Consider the following 23,765-nt stretch of genomic DNA (forward strand, 5'->3'; position numbering starts at 1 on the left):
GACTTGAATCATACGATCAACAACAGCATCAGCTGGCCCAAACTGTGATTAGAGTGTCGATGGGTTTTGTCGAACATGATGAAAAGCATACTGATGAGCCAAATATTTTTATGCAATTAGCGCAACTGCTTTATCCTGTCACTTGCCTATATGCATCATGGCAAAGTCGACCTTGTTGCACTGTTCCAAGAGGCAAAGAACTACTGTCATCACGTTGACTGACCGAGGAACGAGAGAGAAAATCTTCAAATATTCAAATCATTATGAGCTTCTCATAAACTAGCTATCTAGACTGGACCGCGGCCGCCAAACCACAGCTACTCAACTTCTTCGCTGTGACCCTTTTCAGGCCTGCCGCTACTATCGCCCGTCGACTCAATCTCTTGCTGATGAAGCTCCTCCATGATCAAGCCGTGCGCGCGCCACACTGGCTTCTTGCGGAACAGCCTATCCATGGCCTCGAGCGGCACCGACTTGGTCTCGGGGATGCAGAAGAAGACAAAGACGCATGAGACGATCATGAGCGAGGCGAAGAAGAAGTAGACGCCGTAGCCCCAGGCGTTGAACATTTGCTCGGTGAAGCGGGCGATCATGAAGTTCCACAGCCAGTTGTTAGCCGCGGCGTTGGCCTGGCCGAGCGAGCGCGTGGTCTGGTCGAACATCTCGGAGCAGAGCACCCAGGGGGTGCCGTTCCACGAGGGCGTGTAGAAGGCAGTCCAGAGGTAGAAGAAGAAGATGGCCGCGATTCCGCCGGGGGAGAGGCTGCCGGAGGTGGAGGAGGAGTGAGAGCCGGAGATTTTGATGTAGCCGCCGATGAAGAACATGCAGAGGGAGCCGCCGATGCTGCCGACCATGAGGAGCATGCGGCGACCGAGTCGGTCGATGAGGAAGAGGAGCCATATGACGGTGAGAACAGTCTTGACCACGCCAAAGATGCCGGTGGTGAGGAAGCCGGTGTTGGTACCGGTGATGCCGAGGCTCTTGAAGACGGTAGGACTATAGTAGTTGATGGCGTTGATGCCAGAGGCTGGTCATGTACTGTCAGTAGGTGCACTCATTTGTAGGGGTGATGATGCTCAATTGTCACTTACCATTCTGGAAAATGAAGAGCAGCGAGCTGATGGCGAACCTCCACTGGATTCTCCTCTCCTTCAAGGCCCTGAATGGTCGCCAGAAGCCTTGGCCAACCTCGGTGTTGAAGCGCTCAAGCTCCTCGTCGATGAAACCAATCTCCTCCCGAATATATCTGTCGGTAGGCTCCAGGTTCCTCATCCAGCACAAGCCCTTGATGGCTTCGTCGCGGCGGCCCTTGGAGAACAGCCAGCGCGGCGACTCCGGGATGAACACGGTGCCGATGAGGAGCAGGCCGGAGGGGATGAGCTGCACCGCAAACGGGATGAGCCACTGAGAGTGGCTCGGCGCCATCGTCCTGTTGACCCCGTAATTGATCCAAAACCCGACCAGCCCACCAATCTGCCATCCGAGCTCGTAGATTCCCACCAGCCGTCCGCGGACCGCCGGCGGCGCCAGCTCCGAGATGTAGATGGGCGTCATGTTGGAGCACCCGCCGACGCCGATGCCCGCGAGCACGCGGCCCGCAAGGATCAGGCCGAGCCCCCGCTGGCCGTTGGCGCCGAGCATGAGCCCCGCGCCGAGGGTGAAGATGAGGGCGAAGAGGAAGAGGGTCTTGCGGCGACCGAGGGCGTAGCTGGCGTAGTAGGCGCCGAGGCTGCCGAAGAAGGCGCCGGCCTGGTAGACGGAGACGATGTTCTGCTTGAGGAGGGCGAGGCGCGAGGGGGAGTACTCGGCGAAGCGGAACTCGGAGACGAAGGAGGGCAGGGCGAGGGTGGTGCCGATGAAGGCCGAGTCGTAGCCGATCATGCAGGCGGCGAAGGAGGCGGTGGCGGCGCAGACATAGACGCGCCAGTTGTAGACGGCCTTGGGCGTGGGCCGGTCTTCTTTGAGGGCGAGGATTGTCATGATGGGCGAGGGGGAAGGGAGGAGGATGAGGATGAGGTGAAGATGAGGAGGGGGATGAGACGGAGGACGAGGAGAACGAAGACGACAAGAAGGACAAGGAGGAGGAGGAGGAGGAGGAGGAGGAAGAAGAAGAAGGTATCGACAGGTTACCGCGACCGTGACGGTTGGATGGACATACAGTCCCTGGCTCTCGAGAGATATATACTCGCTGCTGAAATCATGGCTTGTTCAACGGCAAGCAGGCAAATAAACGGTGGCGTTGTTGGACTCTGAGAAACTTACCCCAGTCGATCCCTCTCCGGTCCGGGGTAAAGATGAGTTCCCCAAACATCCCAAGTTTGTGGCTTTCACTAAATTTTCGGTAGTGCAGTGACAGGTGGCTTGGCCAACATTCCGGGTAAAGACTTTACCGGAGTTGCCGTGGCCTATCGAGACGAGTTGGTTTGTAACTGACATGTCAGCTGAACTCCATTCTGTTCCGATTCCGGGCCTTGGAAATGCAAAAGCCATTTGTCTTGAACAACGGGAAACCATTCATCCTGACTGGGCTCAATTGTGATTTTACCCCCGCAAACCGGGGTTGCAATGAATGAGTGCTGGGGGAGAGCCTACAGGGTAGGTGGGCAGAGTGCTGAACCAAGGCAATAGGCGGCGGGGGGCACTTGGCCAGCGCGCCACGGTCCACGCCGCTGCCGCCGCCGAGGTCGCTCTCCGTCAGTAGGATGAGCCGCGCGGCGCGGCCGACCATCAGCCACGCCGCGATGCCGTTGCCCCGGCCCATCAGGATCAGCGCGTGCAGCAGCATCGTGCAGGCCATCGGGCGCTCCAGGTTCGCGTCGTCGTTGGGGATCAGACCCTTGGCAAACTCGTAGAGTTGCTGCGGGCTGGTGCCGCGCCCGACGGAAGAGTCCTCGCGCCGGGTATGCACATCCTGGAAGGAGGCCATGGCCAGGACGACCCAGAGCTGGGCGTGGCAGGCCGTGGCGTACGGGTCGCTGCTGGAGGTTATCTGCAGGCCGTCGGCGGTGTAGAGCATGGCGGCAAAGTAGATCTCTTCCTGTTGCACGATGGGCAGCCAGCAGTGGGTGTAGGTGAAGTAGATGTCGACCAGACGCCGCCAGGAAGGTGGAAGCTTGGGATACGTGATTCTTTGTGCTGTTGGTATTTGTGTCAGGGTCGTGACCTGAGACAGTCTAGCTTCCGGCTTGGCAAAGGGCGACGATGTGGACGCCATCCCTCCCCCGACGCTGCCCGGGCCGTGCTCCGTGCTTCCGGGGGAGACCTCGGAGTGGTCGTCGTCGTCGGTCGTCGTCATGTCGGCCCTGGCCGGCCGGTCCTCGGACAGTATCCTATCAATGTCACCGTATATCCGGCTGCCGACCCATTTCTTGTACAGCCGGTCGCTCGTCTTCCCCTTGGCGACGAAGAGCTGGTCGGCCACGCCGCCACCGTCGTCGACGAACAGCCGGTGCAGCGCCTCCTCGTCCGCGGGCGCGCGGGCCAGCAGCCAGGCCAGGGAGAGCTCGACGGCGCGCAGGTAGCCCGTCTTGATGCCGCGCTTGCGCAGCGCCGGCGTGTAGGAGCAGCCGCGGCCCACAGCCGTGCAGGTGCCGCACTGCGGCCGCGCGCCGTCGCAGCGCTCCCGGGCCATGCGGCAGGCGTCGCACGCGAGGGAGACGCGTTGGCGCTTCGGCGGGTGCGACGAGGAGGAGGCGGCGGCGGAGGAGGAAGAGGGCTTCGCGACCTTCATGTCCTCCTCCGGTGCGGGACCGCGCGCGCGCCGGGGCATTCTCCGGCGGTGGTGGAGGCTGTTGGCATGTGGCCGGCCCGATCGGGGTTTGCGTGCGATCAAGTTAGAATGAGAGCAGGATTCCACGCGATAGTCAAGTAAAAAAAAAAGAGAATAGGTATATTCAATCGCCAATTGGCAATAGTGAATTGAGTATGATGAGCGATAAATTTCTCCCTGTTTTAGAAAGTTGAGCGAATGAAGGGTTGAAGATTGAAGATTCGTCATGTTACACAAACGGTAAGCGACGTGGGGAAATCGTGGGGTAGTTATGCGGGGAAAACCATCCCGGGTAAACGCTTATCCAACTTCTCCAACCGCCCTTCTCCGCACGTCTGTCTGCCTGAGGGCCTGTTTCATGCACTCAAGAAACTGTTTCTGCCCTCATGACTCTTGAAGAAACGCCAGAGTGTGCTTCCAGCTGAACACCATTTCAAAACGACTTCAAAACGACCAAAAGCCATGAGCTAGGACTGTCCGACCAACATGACCATGGCTGGTGTCAAACGGCCATTTCCCTCATTAACAGAAAACGAAGTCGTGGGAGGAAATCACCAACAGAAACAAAAGCAGCAGCAGCAGCAGCAGCAGCCCAGCTACAGCTTGGCACGCCACCACCAGCACCAGAGCCCTGCCACGACACCCAACCGCGTCGCATCGCCGGACCACGCACCGTCGCCGTTTTCCAAGTCGCCTGCTTCGGTGCCCGAGTTCCGGCGCGATGCCACCCTCGTGCTCGTCGGCGTGCGCGGCAGCGGCAAGTCGACCCTCGCCGTGATCGCCTCAACCGCGTTGCGTCGCACCGTCCTCGACCTTGAAACCGCCTTCCAGCGCGCCCACCAGGGCCTGACCACCGCCGCCTACCGGCAGCGGCACGGCGCCGAGGACTGCCAGGCGCGGCAGGCGCGTGTCCTGGCCGAAGCCCTGGCCGAGCACCCGACCGGCCGCATCCTCGTCTGCTCGTGGATGAGCCGGCAGGTGCGGGCGCTGCTGCGCGAGTTCGCCGCCGCCGCGCACCCGGTGGTCCACGTGGTGCGGGACGCGGCGCCGATCCGGGCGCACCTGAAGCTCGAGGAGGACGGCAAGGTGGAGAGCCTGATGGCGGTGGCGGTGGTGTTCTTCCGCACGTGCGCAAACCTCGAGTTCTTCAACGTCACGGAGCAGCGCTCGCCGCCCCAGGCGGACGAGGCGGCGGCGGCGGACGATGTGTTCGTCCCGTCGCTGGCGCTGAAGCATGCGGAGAAGCACTTTACCAAGTTCCTGTCGCTGCTGTATCCGGTCGGCACCATACCATTCGTCGACTCGGCGTTCCCGCTTGCGTCGACTCCGCTGGAGGAGCGCCAGTACACATACGTCATACCACTGCCCATAGCCCAGATCATCACCGGAACGCTGGACATTGACGACGCTGTGTGCGGCGCCGATGCCGTCCAGGTCACCGTCGACGTTGGCGACGGCGATGACTTGAGCAATGCGAATACGACGCTCGCGGCCGACATCACAAAGGCCGTGGGGATCGTGAGGAGAGCCGCCGTGCTGCCCATCATCTGCCATTTGCGAGTCAAGGAAGCTGCTGAGCCGGCCGTTTGGGAGCTATACAAGCAGTTGATTGCTCATACCTTTAAGCTGGCACCGGAGATGGTCACGATAGACTTGCGTCTGGAAAGCGATGAGATACGAACCTTGATGAAAGGACGACGACGCTCCAAGGTCATCGGCTGTCGGGAGATGCCCGTGTCTTCCGAGGCCTGGGATGGATATCACTGGAAGGCCTTGTATGGGAAAGCTGTCGACATTGGTTGTGATAGCGCTCGATTTACTCGCCCTGCGTCGTCACTACGAGATAATGTCGACGTGGCCCAGTTCCGGACGACACTCGCCACGCTGCCCGGCCGCGGTATTCCAGTTTCCGCCTACAATTCGGGCTCTCTCGGCCGGACCTCGGCGTGCTTCAACCCTCTCCTCACCGTCGTCTCCTCACCCGCCAGCATTCCCTCTTCGCCGTCTTCTTCTGCCGCCCTCCACCCGACAACCATCACGCCCATGCAGGCCACCAACGCCCTCTTCGCCGCCTTCGTCTACGAGCCCATGAAGCTGTACGTGCTCGGCGCCAACGTCGACTACAGCATGTCGCCCATCATGCACAGCTCCGCCCTGCGCGGCTACGGCATGCCGCACACCTACCGACCGCACTCGAGCCCCTCCCTCCGCGCCATCCAGCACCTCATCCGCGACCCCTGCTTCGGCGGCGCCTCCGTCGGCCTGCCCTTCAAGGTCGAGGCGCTCTCCCTCACCGACGCGCTCAGCCGCCACGCGCGCGCCATCGGCGCCGTCAACACGCTCATCCCGATCCGCCGCCTCGACGCCGACGGTTCCGTGCTGACGGACGCGGCGACCCTCCTGGCCAGCGGCAGCGTGAACCGCTCGGGGCCGGTGCGCGCCTTTTACGGCGAGAACACGGACTGGGTCGGCATCAAGGCGTGCATCCAGAGCGGGCTGTCGCCGGCCAACGCGGTGCGCGCGACGACGTGCGGCGTGGTCATCGGCGCGGGCGGCATGGCAAGGGCGGCCGTCTACGCGATGCTGCAGATCGGCGTGCGCAACGTCGTCATCTACAACCGCACGCCCGCCAACGCCGCCAAGATTGTCGCGCACTTCCAGGCCCTGCTCGACGACGACCACGAAGACCGCCTGCTCATCGACGGGAGCGGGCCGCCGGTGCGCTTCCACATCCTGGAGACGCGCGACGACCCCTGGCCGGAGGGCTTCCGCGCGCCGACCATCCTGGTGTCGTGCATCCCGACGCACCCGATCGGCGACGAGCCGGCCGCCCAGTTCACCGCGCCGGAAGCGTGGCTGGCCAGCCCGACGGGCGGGGTCGTCTTCGAGCTCGGGTACAAGACGCTGGACACGCCGCTGCTGCGGCAGGCGCGCGCGGCGGCGTCCCGCGGATGGGTGGCGATGGACGGCATCGACCTGCTCCCGGAGCAGGGGTTCGCGCAGTTTGAGCTGTTCACGGGGCGCCGCGCGCCGAGGGGCCTGATGCGGCGCGCGCTGTTCCAGCACTACAGGGACGAAAGTGGGAGCTCGGTGATACCGGGACTGCAGCGGAGGATGCAGATGATGGCGAGGTAGTCTCTGTTTATACGCTGATTAGAAGAATTTAACAAAGATACTTTTTCTTTCAAAAAAAAAAAAGAATGCTATTAATACCATGGGTTATTATATCGCCGTGAACAACTCTCCTGCACATCTCTCAACCTCTTATGCGACTCTTTCTTGGTCAAACTCGCCGGCGTACAAGACGTCGTCTGGGCTCCCGTTCATCTCGTCCCAGACATCACGGGCCTCCTCGTGGATGCTGCGGCTCGAAATGCCGCGGCTCGTCCCGTTCTTCCCGAGGCTGGCCAGCAGCGCGTCCGCGTTCTCGCGCTCCAGCTGCACGTGCAGGTAGACCGCCGTGCGCTTGCCGCTGAACAGTGCGAAGGGTATATTCGTCGCGCCCGCGTTGTTCGCGTCACCGATCGCGTACACGCCCGGCACGCTCGTCACCAGGCCCTTGTTCGCGTCCACCGCGATCTTGCCCTTGACCACCTCGGCGCCAATGTCCGCCGGGAGCGACGACGCCTGCTCCGTCGGGACGTTGATGATGAAGGCGTTGCGGAGGACGGGCTCGCCGGAGGCGAAGTGGACGCGGAAGAGGTCGTGCTCCGGGTGGGTGGGCAGGCTGGGGTCGGCGGAGGGGTCGGCGCCGTCGCGCAGGCGCTCGATCGAGGTCATGACGCGGTCGTCGACGGGCGCGCCCTTGGCGGCCATGTACTCGCGCCAGCGCGGGAAGCCCGCCTCGGTGGCGTCGAGCAGGGTCTGGTTGGCGGCAGTGCCGTTGGTGAAGGCGACGACGTCGGTGTTGAGCGTCGTGACTTCGCGCAGGGTGCCCGGCGCGGCGGTCACGGGGCCGACGATGCCGAGCGCCTGGTCGGCGTGCTCGTGGCCGTCGCACCACGGGCACCAGTAGATGCCCTTGCCAAAGTTCTCCCGTAGGCCGGGCGTGCCGGGGATGACGTCGCGGATGCCGGTGCCGAGTATGACTTTGCGCGCCGTGTAGGTGATCTCGTGGTCGCCGGTGTAGGTGCCGGTGACGGTGAAGTAGGTGTTGTTGCGCTCGGGCTGGATCTTGGTGATGGTGCCGTTGGTCATGGTGATGGTGCCATAGTTGGCGATGGACTTGCGGGCGACGAAGCGGTAGTAGGCGCCCTGCTGGCCTGGAGAGGGTTGTCTGTTAGTGCATGTGTTTTGGTACGGGGTGGGTTGGGTAAGAGGCCTTGAGAGGAGAGAATTGGCCAAACACACCATCATTTCCGGGTAGATCGTGCAGATGCCGGGTGGCGGCGTTGCGATACTCGCCCGAGTCAACGAGGAGAACATTGCGGCGGACGCGGGCGAGGCCGCTCAGCGCGGCGAGGCCGGAGGGGCCGCCACCGATGATGATGGCGTCGTAGTCGGTGCGGGGGAGGGCATCGCCATTCTCCTTGGCCACGGGGGCAGCAAGAGAGAGCAGCGGTAGAGCAGCGATGAGTGCAGAAGTGAACCACATTGTGAGTTGTGGTTGGGTTGGTGATGCTACCTGCGTGCGTTTGCTTCCTTACAGCCAGCTGCCAGGTAGGTGTCTGCTGACTTGACAAGTGATGGAACGAGAATGGTTCCAGGCACAAGGAAATACCCGTACGGAGTAGAAAGAGACGAAAATAAACAAGAAAAGAGATCCTGAGCATCTATTGAGACATTCTCATTCCTTTTATACTTGGTAATTTCCCGCTGGGGCCCCCATACGGCCCCCCCATAGTAAGCCGGGCAACACTGAGATCAGCCGACGACCTACTGGTAATGGAACCTTGGCAAGATATAATGGGGTCTGTCCGTGCTCTTTCAGCCCATTATTAGCCAATTCCTCGTATTGTTAACTGTGAATACAAGAGCATCAGTAGAGGGGCTGTAGTAATACTAACTAGTGGCTGACCCGGCGCCTTCCGGTCGGTAGTGGCGCCGCAATCTCCGTTGGCCATAGACGAAGCGGGAGTTGCCAGACTATGAAAGTGGCTGGCTGAGCCAGCTTAGAACATGTGAACAAATTTGCTCAACTTCTCTTGGGAATAGGAAACAAGAAAATTTCTGCCTAAAGTCTGAGAACGACGCACAATGACGACACACTCGACAACACAAACTCGCTCACCATCGCGCAGGGTTGCATTGGGCCCAGCTCAGCCCACTCCCCTGCTGACCTAAAGTTTAACTAGGAACGCGGGAGGGGAAATATCTTGTCATTATAATTGTTGCCGCTCGGATCTAGTGCTCCGAGGAGTCACATCCTCATCCGAGAAGCCAACTCTCTAGTTACCGGCTCCGCAACATGGATTGACAAGAGCTCGCCGGGGCTCCTCCGACCCATCTGCCGCCCGCAATCTATATCGCACCGGGAGCCGGTGATATAGTCTAGTTCTATAATAGAGTTGGAATAGCTCCACCGCTCATTCTAATACCAGGTCGTCAGCCCTGTTCGCCAAGGCCGGCTCCTCATAAGCAATACTCACCACCGTGATATACGCAACGACATGCGGTTCTCGCCAAAGCAATACCCGAGAAATTTGTCCCTCCTGATTTACGTCCCATGACAACATTCAGCCTGAATAGTAACTGCAGATGTTACCCCCCCTCAGCCTAACAAATTGATAAATGGCTCTGGCCACCGCCCCCACACGAGCGGCCGATCGCCCAGCCGCCCGCTCACCGGCGCCAGCATCTTGACCTTGCGCTTCTGCTCGTCCACGTCGGCCACGTACACGAAGCCCATCACGCTCGCCGTCCGGATCGTCTCTGGCGAGTCCCGCACCGACGCGTGCATCACCGCCAGCGTCCAGTGCTCCATCGATGAGCACACCTCCTCCCGCACCAGCGTCTCGGTTTCGTAGTCGGAGTCTTTCGGCAATTTGTTAGCGATCAGGAACGCGAGGTGACTAGATTGGGAAGGAGAGAGGAAAGCACTCACAATCGGGCAACCTGTAGATGACGAGGCTGTCAAAGTCGACCTGCTGGATCTGAGGGCTCAGCGTCCGCCGCACGTCCCCAAAAAAGTACTCCTTGATGACAGCCTCGCGGCAGTGCTCCGTAAACGACTCCTCCCTGTCCACCACGCCGTCCGACTTGTCTAGCGTGATGACCTGAATGGGTTCGCCCAGGCTCGTCTTCTCCGTAGCGAAGCGACTCGCAATCTCTCCATTCAGACCACTCGTGCCCAGCACGATGACAATATTCACTGATCCTCAGTTAGCATGCTGTCTTTTCTCCCTTCTCTCTTCTCCCACAGTTGCACAACATCCAACCAAAACATACCTGAGAGCTCATCGACCATGTGCGCCAGCAGGTCCAGGCCGCGCGCGCTGCCCGCCTCCACGCCCATCGAATCCACCAGGACGCCCGACGCCTTAACGTCCGGGTCCTCACTGAGCCTCGCGCTCACGCCGTCCGCCAGGCGACCGAACAGGCGCTTGTAGACGTCCGGGTCGGCCTCCGCCGACTCGCGCCCGTAGTAGTACACCAGCGGCAGCTTGACCGGCACCGCGCTGGGCCCGCTCGTCGGGGTGCCGCCCCAGCCGTCCGCCGCGAGGGGGTCCATGACCGTCGCGAAGACGCCCGCGCTCAGCGTGCCCGCCAGGCTCAGCGCGCCCTCGCCCGGGTCCGCGTTGACCACCAGCGGCTGCCGCCCCTGCCGCGTCGCGTAGCTCGCCAGTGTCCGCACCAGCGTCGTCTTGCCCGTCGCCCGCCCACCCGCCACCAGCACCCGCGGGCCCTCGCGCGTCGACGCCGCCGCCGTGGCGCGCAGCGCTGCCAGCCGCCCGTGCAGGTTCACGTAGGACGCTGCCGGGTTGTTCGTGGGCGCGGGGAAGGCAGCGATGGAGTCGGAGTCGGTCCGCCCGTCCACCTCGAGCTCGCACCCGTGCCAGGTCAGCAGCTTGCCGCGCAGCGGGCCGGCAAACTTGTACGCGCTGCGAGGCGCGAGCTCGACGCCGTCCTTCTCGGCTGTCCCGGAGACGAGCTTGACGCTGATTGTAGTCCCCGGCGCGAGGTGGAAGCGCCACTCGCCGGCCTTGCGCAGCGCGACGATGCGCGTCGATGATTCGACGTGCTGCATGGGAAAAGGCCAGTCAGCGTTGTCGTTGGAGTGAGGGAACAGCGCAGGCCGAGAAAGTGGGCTGTCCGAAGTCGAGGATTATCTTACATGTGCAGGAATCTGCCCCAGCCCTGGAATTGACATGGCGGGCTACATTAACACTTCTACGTGGATGTAGGGATGAGGTAGGAAGCTCTTTTCCACGATGCGAGCGAGCTTGGAGGGGGGGTAGTTTGCCTGGTGGGTCACACAACTGTACTATGTAATAAGGCATCAAACAACAGCAATTCAGAACACAGATTGACTTGAATAATAGTAAACAGCACCGATGAAATACCTTCGTACATATGTAGACACATAGAGACTAGAATAATGATAAGTGGATTCGTAACGATACTTCTGCGTTGCCGCATAGCTACGTCTTCAGTAGTAGAGATGCAATGCTCCTCTCTCTATGTAACTTGATTGCCCAATCCCAGACGCCATGCCATTTGCACTCTAACATGCAAATGGTCTAAAGAAGAAAAATGATTTAGGCGGCGTAAAGCCGCATATGACTGCGCATTTTATTTCGCAAGATCTTCAAGGATTCTCCGTACGCTCCGGACACCCATCAGCAAGTTCTCATCGCATCCCCCACCCTTGTTGAACCTCGCGTGTGCAAAGTCAATGAGTTTCACCGACAACACCCGCGGGGCCTCAATGTCCAGGTCTATACCTTCGTCCTCGTCATGGCCGTCGCCCAAGACAGCAGCCTCGGTCAGCTCGTCATCGCCCATAGCAATACCACTATCAGTGCGCTGGGTGGTGCGATTAGCCTCCTTGGCCTCGACGGCTGTCTCGATGGCCGTTACCATTTCATTGTTGCGCTCGATGGCGGCACGGAGCGCCTTTCCATCGCCCTCAAAAACAAAGAGCAGCGACGACGAGTACATGACTGTCTCATGTGCCTCCAGAGTTTCTTGAATAGTCTTGACCACTTGCGCAAAACCCTGGTATACGGCCTTGGCGAGCTCCTCGTCGATGCCCGCAGCTTCGTTGTGAACGAAGCTGCGGAACCCGTCGTGAATGTTGTCGTCTTTCATGTCACATCGGCCGTAGTCCCTGGCATAGACTCGGTAGCTATCCTCCTGTAGGATCCCCCGGTCGTCCGACCCGCGATAGACCCGCATGCCCGCTATGCGGAATCCCAAATTTTGATGCGTGGTTTTCTTCGTAAGTTCCTGAAAGCGCAGCTGCTTTTCCGCGGTTGCATCGTCGGCGTACAGCCGCTGCCCGAGCTTGACGTCGAGGATGTTGGCCTTGACAAAACCTTTGGTGGCGTTTTCCAGCACGAGTGCCAAGTCTGTCTCAATCTCCCCTCCATTGCTGGGCACATAGGGGGGCTCGTTCGGCGTCGGCCCCTCGGCTGGAGCGCGCAAGACCTGCTCTGCGATTACCGCTTCGATCTGCTCCTTGGCGGTCTGGATGGCGCCAGCGTCCGTGATGACACCAGTCACGGCATCGTCTATTTTGAGGTCGGAGGGAGTGCTGAGTAATAGGGTGCCCATGCAGGTGGGCATAATGTTGGCGAATGTGGTTCCTCGGGTCTTCGCGTAAAAGTTGATCTCGGCCTGCGTGCAGGGCTTGATGAAGATTTCTCCGTCTGGGTCGCACATGGGGCCAGCACTGATACGGTCAATTAGGATTCGATGCCAGCCATTGTGTCTCCTTCCGGTACTCACTGTCCAGCGACGGTATACTTGCACGGGTGCAGTTCGCCGTAACCACGGATGCGCGTGGGCTTCATGGTGGCGGAAGTGGCAAGTTGTGGTTGGGCGAGAGAAGAGAGGGTTGATGTGCCTAAGCAGCAGCGGCGACGATACCCTTGGGGCAAGGGTGGTCGGGGAGAAATATCCTCGCAAGGTCAAACGTTGAAAGAAAGTGAGACGAAGGGCGAGAGTGTTGGATGGTATGTTCAGGCGAAGATTGGACGCAAAGGGGGGTTGCGGGCTGGTGGGATATATAAGAATCGACGTGGTTAGAGCGTTATCGGGTTGCTATCGTGACGCGGGGGGAAATGCGCATAGAGAAAGGTGGTAGAGAATGGTGAAATGACAAAGGCGTGTTTCAGAGATATATGCATGCGGACCGGTGTAATCATTCAGAGGAACCGATTTACTTGTTACGTGCAACTGCTTCTTTGATCCGTCGTAGCCAGGCCCAAGGCAAGGGCAGCAACGCCACCTTGGGCCGCAGTGTGGCGTCCTTGTGAGGTGGGCAAGTGGGGCCGTTACTACCTCAGCGGTACAGTGCGAGGGCCACAGCATGCAGTGTGCCATATGCAGGTGATTCTGCAGCGGCAAGGTCTCGTCACAATGGTACATATGTTGATTTATGTGTGGACCGCTCTGTGTTCCATCTGGTTGGTAGTCGGTATTGTGAAAGGCCATACACAGGTTTTTGGTCACTAACCACCCAACCAAGCTCGGTTGACGGAAGGGTTGCCCCTCCACCAGGCCACAAGTCCTTCACTGTGCGATCTGCACCGTGCCCGCAACGTCCCAACGGGCCTACGCACAGTGACGCTGGGCCTGCCTTGTTGACGTGGGGTCAGTCAGCCAGAGCACAGCCACAGGGGTCTAGTTGAATAACCTTGCGTGGCATCTCACTCGTCGGTTTCCCATCGCAGCCACCACCATCTCCTCGTCATCTTCACGATTGCCAGCTGCAGGACTCAGCACCTTGCGGTTCGCCATATCGCCTTGCCATGATCTACCAGACGCTCCCCACGCTTTGACAACGTGGCTAACTCTGTTCGAGGGGCCCAACGGTGCCGAATCCGAACCGTTGCCTGCCAGATGGTCTCTGCTATGGCCTTGAAAAGCGCCCACGAATCTGCCTCGGCCGCTTACTCTCGTGTGACGCCCGCATTGGGCCTTGACCTTGGCCTTGTTGCACAGCATTTGCTAAATCATTCCAAAAATAACAGCCCTCATACTAATAAATACAGTTTTTTTTTTTGCTTTTTGCTTTTTGACAGCGCATCGCCGCGACCGGCCCGCGTCACCACCAACAAACCTGCCTATACTTCCCTGCCGTCTTGCTTCACCTCAAACACCGTCTTACCCAGCCCGCCTTTGCCCTTGTACGACTGCCAACACGCTTCGCGCACCTTTTCAATGTCGCTCAGGTCCACGCGCATGCCCACGACCGGTCGTAGCCGGCCCTGCTCCGCCACGTCCTTGAGCAACGCCAAGTCCTCACCGTTGGGGTTTAGGAAGATGTACTTGTACTCGACGCCGTAGAAGCGCGCCCGGAGCTTGCGCAGCTGGTCCGTGGCGTCGAGGAATACGCGAGCCACGAGCGGCAGCCGCTGCCTGTCCGGCGTACCGTTGTCCATGACGCTCGCGTTCTGCAGTGTCGCGCCGGATGGGGCGGTCGAGATGGAAACGACCAGGCCGCTGCTCTTGACCAGGAGAGGCATAAACTCGGTCGCCTGGCCGGTGGTGTCGAAGATGAAGTCGACAGACCCGGCTGGGATGGTCGTGGTGGGATTTTCCTTGGTGTAATCAATGACTGGGCGCTTTAATTAGTGTCGTAGCATGCGAACGTTCGCAGGCACAGTGTAACATACTCTGATCAACGATGCCGTCGCCGAGCAGCTCCGGCACCTTGGGCACCTTGCTCGTCGACACAGTGGTAATGACCTTGCCTGCCTTGAAGACATTCTTGGCGATCTGCAAGCCATATGCGCCGGTACCACTCACTGCATAGCGTTAGGTAAAGTCGTGCAGGTCAGGGGGGAAGTGCCACTCACACCCCGCGGGGATAAAGACTGTCTTGCCCTCCAGCGAGCCCTTGTACTCCCGCAATGCCTGGAGTGCTGTCATGGCAGCCAGCGGCAGCGAGGCGGCATCACCAAAGGACATGTTCTTGGGCTTGAGCGCGACGAAGCGCTCTGGGCACATGGCAAACTCTGCCCACGCACCTAGCAGGCCAGTCAACATCATCATCGTCTTTGGCATGCCTCCTTTCACGCAGTCGTACATACCTCTGCTAAATTCTGGCAGGCGCACGTAAACCTCGTCGCCCGCCTTGAACGACGTGACAGCGCTGCCCACCTCCTCCACGACGCCGGCAGCGTCATAGCCAATCTTGTACGGGAAGCTGCATAGCACCAGTCTGTCTCAGCTTTCAATGTCCCGGCGTGCTCCGGAGAAGGCGGTGTTGAACGTACCTGTCCTGGAGCGCCATTTTCATGACGCCATCTGCCTTCTTGACGTCGACGGGGTTGATGCTCGCCGCGTGCACCCTAATCAGGACGTCGGTGGGCTGCGTGACGGCTGGCTTGTCCACCTGTGTGAGCTGGTAGCCATCGGGGTTGGTGTATTGGGGGACGGTGATTGACAACATTGTGCTCGCCCTTGTCGGTACTGCTAAGCAAGGGCGAAGTAAATAACCTTCAAATACTGAATGGATTGAAAGAGCTGGACTTGACGGGTTTTATACAATATGAATGATGAAATCTTTGCCACCTGCGACCGATGCCGCGGCTCATCACGCCGTCACTGAAGAGGGCGGGTCGGGAAACGCCGTCTTGGGCCAAGCAAGTCCGCAGCGGACATGATGGGTCCCATCTCCGGAGGATCAAGGTTTTTCGATCCGGGCTTGTCGTTTTCGGTGTGTAGGGGAATTTGGAAGGGCCAAAAAACCGACTAATTATTTTTTGTTTTTTCCTCTTCATCTCAGGTATCTGTAGCCCTCTCTTTTATGCCGAGGCTTGTCGAACAGGCTTGTCGAACGTTTCTACCATGGACCCTTATCCCCATCATCGGCTTGCGGAGTTGCTTTATAATGCTATAGTACCTTGTAGAAAAAGATCTTCGGCTGTGGCGCATATCGAGCTTTCACAACGATATAATTGGTCTTGGCAGATATTGGCTAAAGGCCTTGCAACTATGTATGTAGGTCATCTCCGCCGCCGCCGTAGATAAGGCAGTAAGGTAGGCAGCGAATGGGATCTTCATCCGAACGATGCCGAGGCTTTTTAAAGTCCGAAGGAGAGAAGAGAAAACAGATGAAGAAAAATGGGATTTTTACCCCTGTCAACGAGTAGAAGTTATTGCCGGCTTACATCCAGACCGCAACAGGATTGTAACTACTACCTAGACCGGGTAGTCAATAGATGCATCCATCCGTTCATACCAGGAAGCTTAAGGCGAGTAGCGGCTCGCAAAAGAGTCTCATTTTTTGGGGTATGAAGGCGATGACGATGCTTTGCATCAACAGTGTTTATCGAACAGGAATATGCTGTGCAACGCCAACCTTCTCAGGTCCGTTTACTCCGTATGCACGTTGCCGTTTGCAAACAGAATAAAATCATCAAACATCAGAGCCGCACCGCTCCTTTTTTCTTCGTGACATCCATCTTTGGCAGAAAAACCTCCGAGGCAATAGAAAAACACCACCATGAATTCGGATGATGAACATGACGGACTCGAGTTGGGCGACACTGTCGACAACTTCCCGGTGAAGAAGAAGAAGAAGAATCGCGGAAAAAGGAAGAAGAACGTTCCAACCGGCTTTGAAGGTACCCTGAAGATTGTGTGATTTCAGGTAGACTTGGCGAAGTCTGACTTGAAATAGAATACTTTGCCGATGCTCCCACGACCCCGGCGGATGCCCTCCTCGAGCAGAAAGAGTTTTATGCCAGGTAAAAAAAACACGCAATCGCCCACCATCTGTACCACCTGCATGCTAACCACCATTCTCACCAGCTCGCTCCCGTTTGAACAGTGAGCCTCATCTCCTACTCCCTGTAGGACACCGAAAACTAACTAATTGAAACCCGCAGGCGCATCCAGACTTGCATCCATCGCTTCCGCACACGCCGGCGCCTCGACTCCGAGCTCAGCAACTACTTCAGCGAGTACATGTTCCTCGGCGGCGTCGACACCTACCTCGCCCCGTTCAGCGACGAAGATCTCGAAGAAGGTTCGCTCATCCCGCACTCCACAACCAACGACGGTGCCGACGACGACGAGGACGCCACCGCCCGCTTCTACGACGGCAACGCCCGCCACTGGACCGTCGACTTTGCCGGTGTCGCCGCCGGCTTCCTCTCCGTGTCCATCCTGCCGCTGACCGGCGTCGACCCGGGTGCTACCGCGCGCGCCGTCAGCGTCGTTGAAGCCTTCCTGCGCTACGTGCTGCAACACGACGTCTGCCCGGAGCACGAGGCTGACGTGCGCGAGGCGCTGGCCGTGTGCGTCCGCGCCCGCGACGAGTGGCCCCGCCTGTGGCGCTTCAAGGGCCTTCTGCCGGGCCGCTTCCACGTCGCCGCCGCCCGGACCCTTGGCGTGCACGACGACGGCGCCGACTGGTCACTAGCGTCGGCCGCGGAGGAGACCCTGGCGGCAGAGGTCGTCTTCTTCACCTCCCTGGTGGCGGTGGGGGAGCCGCTGCCGGCCGACCGGCGCGTGGTCCGCCAGTTCACGTGTTCGCTGGCGCTTCGCGCCGTCGAGATGCCGGACGCCGGCGTGGAGAGCTGCTTTCGCCGGCTGGCGATCGGCGACGACGCTCGGAAGCTGAACCTGCAGCCGCTCGGGCGGGCCGTGTTCCGGCCGACGGTCGTCGAGGACGGCTGGGTGCGCCAGCTGCCGCTCGAGGATCTGCCGGCGGACGAGGACGTCGTCTTCCTGCTGGAGCGGGACCTGCTCGAGGCCATGACGCTCGGCATGATGATGACGGCGACGGTCTGCGAGCTCAGCTCCGGGTTCCGTTTCCTGAAGACGATCGAGACGCTGCAGCCTTCGTTTTACACGTTCCTACCTCAGCACCTCATCAAGGACTACAAGCCGCCGCGGGCTAACGACCGCCCGCCACCGTCAGTTCACGATGGGGCCGCCGCTGCTGCGGCGGCGGCGAGGGAGGGGGCGGAGGATGGGAACGAGGAGGGAAAGGAAGACTGAGTAAAGATGAGTCAAGGGGCCGAGCCCCAGGTGTGGGGGAAGAAGAATATGTGCATTTATTACTTTCGCTATCGGCTTTCATTATCCAAGAGGAGCATTTGCGAACAAAAAATGAGCAATAAAATAGCTTGCAGTCAACGACATGCGGGCTGTTTAGGAGCAGACTCAGCGTATGCAAAAGCAAGACAAAGAAAACATGTTAAACAAGAACACATACACGCGTGAAACGTCACTGGGTGGAAGGAGACGTTTGTGAGGTTTCAAGAGCGGTTGGAAACAAGAGCATTGGATGCCCACCGCCGTTCTTCCAGGCCGGCCTTTGCCAGACCGAGGAGGACTAGACACGGTGGCGCCGACAATCCTGCATCCACCACCAGCCGCTTTAATCGTGCGACTGCACCTTGTGGTCCCCCGCAACCGCCGCCGCATACGTCGGAGGCACCTGGCCGTCCGAGCGACCCGCGCCATTATCCGTCGTCACGCCGTGCTGCTGCTGCTGCTGCTGCGAGGCATTGTTGCCGTGGCCGGTGCCGCCGTAGTTCATGCCGCCTTGCTGCTGGGGCTGGTGCTGGGCGTGGCCGTGCTGCGGCGGTTGGACGTAGACGTAGGTGACGCGGCCGCAGCCGCCCTCGCCGCCATGGTTCAGCGCCTCGTACTCGTAGGGCGGCTCGGGGAACTTGGCGATGATGTACCAGGCGTGCAGCAGGCCGGGGATGTAGCCGAGCACGCACAGGAGGATGTTGATGAGCGAGTCGGCGCTGCAGATGCCGCACTTGACCCAGACTAGGGAGAGAGAGAGAGGGGGGAGGTTAGCGAGAGGGAGGGCTTGCGATGCACGACGGCATTGGATCATAGGCTGGAGTTTGGCGCCGCGCGCGGGGCACACGTACCGGGCAGGGGAGGAAAGAGAATGGCGAGGACGCCGAGGAAAATGTCAGCGGAGCACATGCTGGATTTGCGTTCTCTATGGAAAAAGTGAAGAGCTTCGATTGAAATACGAAATGGCGAAAGAGGTGCAGGCAGAAGAAGGCGAGGTTGAGTGATGCAAGGTTTTTGTTTTCCAAGGCGGCAGCCTGGCAGGGCTTACTTTGAGTCAATCCGGCCGGCTGGCTCTCCCGGTGACGACGACTTGGCGGGCGCAAACGTCACGGGGCTGGCGGCGAGTGGGCGGCCTGCGCACTTTCTTCACAGGGCTGGCGGCAACTTTGGGTTACGTAAGCCAGTCACGTTGTCGTGGCTCCTTTTACCTATTCATTCATTTGTGCTTGCTTTTACAAAGCACAGTTCAGCTGTGTGTTTGGCTTATGCAAAGCTAGCTTTCAAATTTTTCAATTGCTTCTTTTTTCTGCCGAGGGTGTGAAGCGCTGTCCTAATATGCTCATGGAAGGAATCCTTATGGCAATTATTTACCCGCCCGCCCGCCCTAGAAACAGCATAGGACGACATGGGGAGTCGAGCCAATTTGATAAACCTACTTGCCGTGAATTAATATTTTCTTAATCGAATTTCAATTCTTCAAAGTTTGAAGACATCTCTTCCCAGATATTGCAAGTAAATGTAATGTAATTGCTGAGATGCAGCTATATGCCTTCGATGCCAACCGTCACCACCTATAACGCTAGTAATAAACTGCCCAACAAACTCCAAGCGCCACTGTAAATACTCTACACAAGAAATCGACATAACACACCCTGTCGTAGGCATTAACCCCAAGTACCGCCGCCGCCGCCGCGCCCTCCCCTTCTCTGCGCACTCAACCTCCAGTCATCCTCGCCCGCGTACTTGTTGTACAGCGGCAGGATGCGCTCCTGCGCCTTGCGCTTGCTCAGCCTGTCCGTGGGCGCGACCTTGAAGAAGGTCGGCGCTGCCTCGACCAGCCACTTGGGCTCGATCGCCGTCGTCCAGTGCATGTACTCCTTGGTCGTCAGCACCAGCTCGTGGTAGATGACCCACTCGGCCTGCTTGCCGAACAGCGCCGACGACGGGTGCAGGTACACCGGTGTGCCCTCGGTCAGCGTCTTGTAGCCCTCCTGCGGATCCTTGCGCGCCGCGCTCCGGAAGAAGCCCGTGCACAGCGCCCGCCGCACCTTTTGCGTGTCCCGCCCGCACGAGATGATTGGATGTCGGTGCCGCTCCATGATGCGCAGGATCTGGTCCCGCACGTCCTTGGCCCGCCGCATCGACCGCGCCTGGATGAAGTTCTCGAAGCACCACGGGTTCGAGTACCCGCTGTGCTTCCACGAGTTGTACACGTTGAGGAGCGTCAGGTGGTCGCCGTGTGGATCGTGGAACTTGGCCTTCTTCTGGTCGGCCTGCGTCTGCTTCTCTTTGGGCCGGTAGAAGATGGTGGACTGGTTCAGCATGGCCACGATGCTCAGGATCTCGTCAGAACACTGATAATCTACCGCTGTGATGAGTACCTTGGCCAGCGAAGGCTCCATGGGGAAGTCGGACATCTTGCGGCCGAGACGGGTAAGAAGACCCTCATCATCCAGAGCGCTAAGGGCGTATAGTTCTTCCAGGGCTGTAAGCATCGTATTAACGGGCGGAGGGTCCATAAAATCAAAATGCAATAGGTCATTGATGCCCATGGCCTTGAGCATGAGGATAACGAGGGCCAAATTCGCACGCTGGATTTCGGGAATCGTGGTCGGTAACATTTCTGATTGGTAGGCGGCTTCGGTATAGAGACGGAAGCACTTTCCGGGCCCCGTACGTCCAGCACGTCCAGCTCTTTGGTTCGCCTGCGCTTGGGAGACGGGCGTGACAATCAGGGAGTCCATACCCAGTTTTGGGTCGTAAGCGCTCTGCTTGACGAAGCCGGGATCAATGACGTAAAAGATTTCATCAATCGTGATGGACGTCTCAGCAATGTTGGTGGCAATGACAACCTTTCTTGCGCCGGGCGGCGCCGGGTCAAAGATTCGACTTTGTGCCTCGGCCGGCAACTGAGCGTACACTGGAAGAATGAGAAGTTCGGGCACTCCCGGCCCAAGTGCCTTCATTCGCTCAAACAGCACTTCGCACGCGGTATCGATTTCTTCCTGACCAGTGAGGAAGAGAAGGATGTCACCCTTTGGCTCTGTCAAGTGGATCTGCATGACGGTGACCAGCGCAGTATCGAGATAATCAGACTCGGGCTCTCGCGAGTACAGAATCTCAACCGGGAACGTCCTGCCAGGGATCGTAAAGATTGGGCATTCGTTGAAATACATCGAAAACTTGTCGGCGTCAAGAGTGGCGGAGGTTACGATAACCTTCAAATCTGGGCGACGTTTGAGAGCCTTCTTTAATAGTGCAAAGAGGACATCGGTTGAGATGGTACGTTCGTGCGCTTCGTCCAGCATGATGACTGAGTAACGCCTCATGTCAGGATCGCCGAGAATTTCTCTCAGGAGCATGCCGTCTGTCATGTACTTGATCTTGGTCATGGGGCCCGTCATGTCGTCAAAACGCACATAGTAGCCAACTTCCTCTCCGAGTTTACACCCAACCTCCTCAGAAACACGCTTTGCGACGGACATGGCTGCGACTCGTCGAGGCTGTGTGCAACCAATAACTCCCTCGTTGGCGAAACCAGCTTCCGCTAGATACTGGGTCAGCTGTGTGGTCTTTCCAGACCCAGTCTCACCAACCACGATAAGGATCTGGTTCTCATGAACAGCCTTAATGAGCTGTGAACGGAACCCGTAAACAGGCAAGCTTTCGCGCTGTTCCTTCATGCTGAGATTTGTTCGCTTCCCCAGTGGTTGGTTGCGCGGAACGATTGCCTTCTTCCACTCTGGCACGTCATCTGTCCCGGCGTTCATCTTGGCATTGCGCAAGTCGCTGGCGAATTGTCGCTTATCGGGATCCGCCATTGGATCCTCCCACTGCGACGACAGATTTTCTTTGGGCCGTTCTTTCGCAGCCTCTGCCTCTTGCTGTTTCAGTTCCCTTCTCTCCTTGGCCAAAGCCGTGCCTGACATGGCGGCTCTGTTCATGGACCCGTCGGGGGCCTTGACGACACGAATTGGTGATAGCTCCAGCGACTGTTTTGTCTGGCCGGCGAGGAAGGGGGGCTCTTCTTCGCGAACCTCAATGTCAACATCCTCCTCAAGCTCCATCTCCCCATCGCCACGCAGTGTAGCATTGTAATCCTCCTCCAGATCCGGGTAATCGGAGGCCTTAGCCACGCCAGAGGCTATCAGCTGTCGAATCTCCCAGCGTTCAGGCGAGGTCATTCTCTTCTTGTGTTTCCGTGGAGGGCCTATGTCATCTCGTGGCATGCCTGATGGCACGTCATTGAAGCCTCGGCTGCCTCCACCCAGAGCCTCCATATTGGCACCAGTTGTATGTCTAGGTTGCTGCTCGTTGTCCATTCCCGTCGATTGGTCGACAGCAGCCATAGAGAGGCTGATACGCTTGCCCTCGATGCTGATAACCTTGACCCACACTTCCTTCCCCTTCTCGAGAATATCTGAAGGGTGATTTACTCGCTGATGGGCCGCAATCTTGGAAACATGCACAAGACCATCCTGTCGCCCCCGAACGTTGTGCAGATTCACAAACGCGCCAAAGTCCTTGATGCCTGTGACATGGCCGGGGTATATCTTATTGAGCTGGGGTTCGTCATCCATTTCGGTAGCAAGCCCTCGCTTGGGATCGTCATCGTAATCATTGCGGTCGTCTCGGCGTCTGTGACGGCTTTTTCGTGATTCTCGGTATCCGTTGCGCCAGTCTTCATCGCCTCGATCTTGAGATCGCGAGCGCGAACGAAACCTATCTCTCTTGCGCCCGTCCCTGGATCGTGATCTATCGCGTTTTCGTCGTCGGGAGTCGTCGTGAGGGCTTCGACTTCGTTTGCGGGGGGCCTTGTCTTTGCGGGCCTTTGGTTCGAGGCCCTCAAGAAGCGCCAAGGTATCGTCGATGGCGTCCCCGTCGTCTTGATGGGATGGCTTGACGTCTGCGAGCGCGAGTCCGCTGAAAACCTTCTCCTTCTCCTCCAGCGACCGGACGTGGTGCTCTTCCTGGGGCGGCGCGGTGCCGTTGCTTTTCCCTTTGCCTTTGAAGCGCGGGTGCATGGTCAGCACCAAGCGGTCAAGGCTATCCACCAGACTGGGCGGGAACTCGGCACCGAGGCCATCGAGCTTTGTGCGAAACTCGTCGGCATCCTTGCTATCGATGCGCTGGGCGATGAGGAACTCGGCCAGGGTCTTGTCGCTGACGCCGACATGGTTTTGAAGTTCTGAGGTAACCTTGGACACGAGAGAGAGCAGCTCCAAGTTCAGAAAGTCGTCCATGATGACAGCCGGTGCATGGGCGTATCAAAAGGCGCGAGAACAAGGCGTCGGTGTGGCTGTCGTAGGAATACGAAGAAACAGAAGAGAGGGTTAAAGAGTTCAAAGATTTTGTTTCGCCTTCTGCGCGAACACTTGCCGATCAAGGCCAAATTTTGGTGGGTCTCTCAGGCAACACTGTGTCAGTGGAGGTCCAAGGCATAGAAGCCAAATAAGTCGCGGCATATAGAAAAATTTATCAGAAGAGATCAACTTTTTTCATTAATCCAATAATTTCCATTGCGCTGTTTAACCCGGAGAATTGAGACTGTCATCGAACTGCGGGTGGCTAAAGCCGTTGTCGCTGCCCTCGTTTTGGTTGCAAGCTACATGAAGTTGTTGCGATGGAGAGGCAGGTATTTTGATACAAAGAATAAAACCGTAAAATAGACTGCATTTTTTGGATTGAATTAAGATCATGAATAAACCTACAGTAGATATTGTTTAAAGATAATACTTGTTTGTATGTATCGCGTTTCGCGCCCAAGCCAAGGGGCGAGGAAAGGGACCTTGGCCGGAAGTCTACCGACACCACTCTGTACACTGCACAGTAAGATGAT

The 23,765-nt window shown here is 58.4% G+C and overlaps 9 protein-coding genes across 9 annotated transcripts; 2 read left to right on the plus strand and 7 right to left on the minus strand.

The window, feature by feature from the left end:
* Positions 1–317: 317 nt before the first annotated feature.
* Positions 318–1,980, minus strand: ISF_07697 (quinate permease; the record flags this gene model as incomplete). Its single annotated transcript, XM_018851300.1, has 2 exons — positions 318–1,027; positions 1,092–1,980. The coding sequence occupies 2 exons, from the start codon at positions 1,978–1,980 to the stop codon at positions 318–320; spliced, it is 1,599 nt and encodes a 532-aa protein (XP_018701610.1).
* Positions 1,981–2,405: 425 nt separating this feature from the next.
* On the minus strand, positions 2,406–3,769 carry ISF_07698 (Zn(2)-C6 fungal-type DNA-binding domain protein; the record flags this gene model as incomplete). Its single annotated transcript, XM_018851301.1, has 2 exons — positions 2,406–2,429; positions 2,618–3,769. The coding sequence occupies 2 exons, from the start codon at positions 3,767–3,769 to the stop codon at positions 2,406–2,408; spliced, it is 1,176 nt and encodes a 391-aa protein (XP_018701611.1).
* A 486-nt stretch (positions 3,770–4,255) lies between these two features.
* On the plus strand, positions 4,256–6,904 carry ISF_07699 (NAD(P)-binding domain protein; the record flags this gene model as incomplete). Its single annotated transcript, XM_018851302.1, has 1 exon — positions 4,256–6,904. The coding sequence occupies one exon, from the start codon at positions 4,256–4,258 to the stop codon at positions 6,902–6,904; it is 2,649 nt and encodes an 882-aa protein (XP_018701612.1).
* Positions 6,905–7,033: 129 nt separating this feature from the next.
* On the minus strand, positions 7,034–8,363 carry ISF_07700 (FAD-dependent pyridine nucleotide-disulfide oxidoreductase; the record flags this gene model as incomplete). Its single annotated transcript, XM_018851303.1, has 2 exons — positions 7,034–8,031; positions 8,120–8,363. The coding sequence occupies 2 exons, from the start codon at positions 8,361–8,363 to the stop codon at positions 7,034–7,036; spliced, it is 1,242 nt and encodes a 413-aa protein (XP_018701613.1).
* A 1,116-nt stretch (positions 8,364–9,479) lies between these two features.
* ISF_07701 (pre-mRNA cleavage complex II protein Clp1) lies at positions 9,480–12,723 on the minus strand (the record flags this gene model as incomplete). Its single annotated transcript, XM_018851304.1, has 5 exons — positions 9,480–9,742; positions 9,813–10,079; positions 10,157–10,949; positions 11,534–12,602; positions 12,659–12,723. The coding sequence occupies 5 exons, from the start codon at positions 12,721–12,723 to the stop codon at positions 9,480–9,482; spliced, it is 2,457 nt and encodes an 818-aa protein (XP_018701614.1).
* Positions 12,724–13,998: 1,275 nt separating this feature from the next.
* ISF_07702 (Alcohol dehydrogenase superfamily, zinc-type) lies at positions 13,999–15,329 on the minus strand (the record flags this gene model as incomplete). The annotated part of the gene is made up of 5 exons (XM_018851305.1): positions 13,999–14,492; positions 14,551–14,682; positions 14,734–14,904; positions 14,968–15,083; positions 15,154–15,329. The coding sequence occupies 5 exons, from the start codon at positions 15,327–15,329 to the stop codon at positions 13,999–14,001; spliced, it is 1,089 nt and encodes a 362-aa protein (XP_018701615.1).
* A 1,056-nt stretch (positions 15,330–16,385) lies between these two features.
* ISF_07703 (Argonaute complex, subunit Arb1) lies at positions 16,386–17,887 on the plus strand (the record flags this gene model as incomplete). Its single annotated transcript, XM_018851306.1, has 4 exons — positions 16,386–16,506; positions 16,563–16,629; positions 16,694–16,711; positions 16,771–17,887. The coding sequence occupies 4 exons, from the start codon at positions 16,386–16,388 to the stop codon at positions 17,885–17,887; spliced, it is 1,323 nt and encodes a 440-aa protein (XP_018701616.1).
* Positions 17,888–18,269: 382 nt separating this feature from the next.
* ISF_07704 (stress response RCI peptide) lies at positions 18,270–18,835 on the minus strand (the record flags this gene model as incomplete). Its single annotated transcript, XM_018851307.1, has 2 exons — positions 18,270–18,670; positions 18,778–18,835. 2 exons carry the CDS (start codon positions 18,833–18,835, stop codon positions 18,270–18,272), a joined length of 459 nt encoding a protein of 152 aa, XP_018701617.1.
* A 755-nt stretch (positions 18,836–19,590) lies between these two features.
* ISF_07705 (ATP-dependent RNA helicase DHX8) lies at positions 19,591–23,169 on the minus strand (the record flags this gene model as incomplete). The annotated part of the gene is made up of 1 exon (XM_018851308.1): positions 19,591–23,169. The coding sequence occupies one exon, from the start codon at positions 23,167–23,169 to the stop codon at positions 19,591–19,593; it is 3,579 nt and encodes a 1,192-aa protein (XP_018701618.1).
* Positions 23,170–23,765: the final 596 nt, after the last annotated feature.

This window comes from Cordyceps fumosorosea (assembly GCF_001636725.1).
Source record: "Cordyceps fumosorosea ARSEF 2679 chromosome Unknown scaffold_23, whole genome shotgun sequence".
Taxonomy (NCBI): Eukaryota; Fungi; Ascomycota; class Sordariomycetes; order Hypocreales; family Cordycipitaceae; genus Cordyceps; species Cordyceps fumosorosea.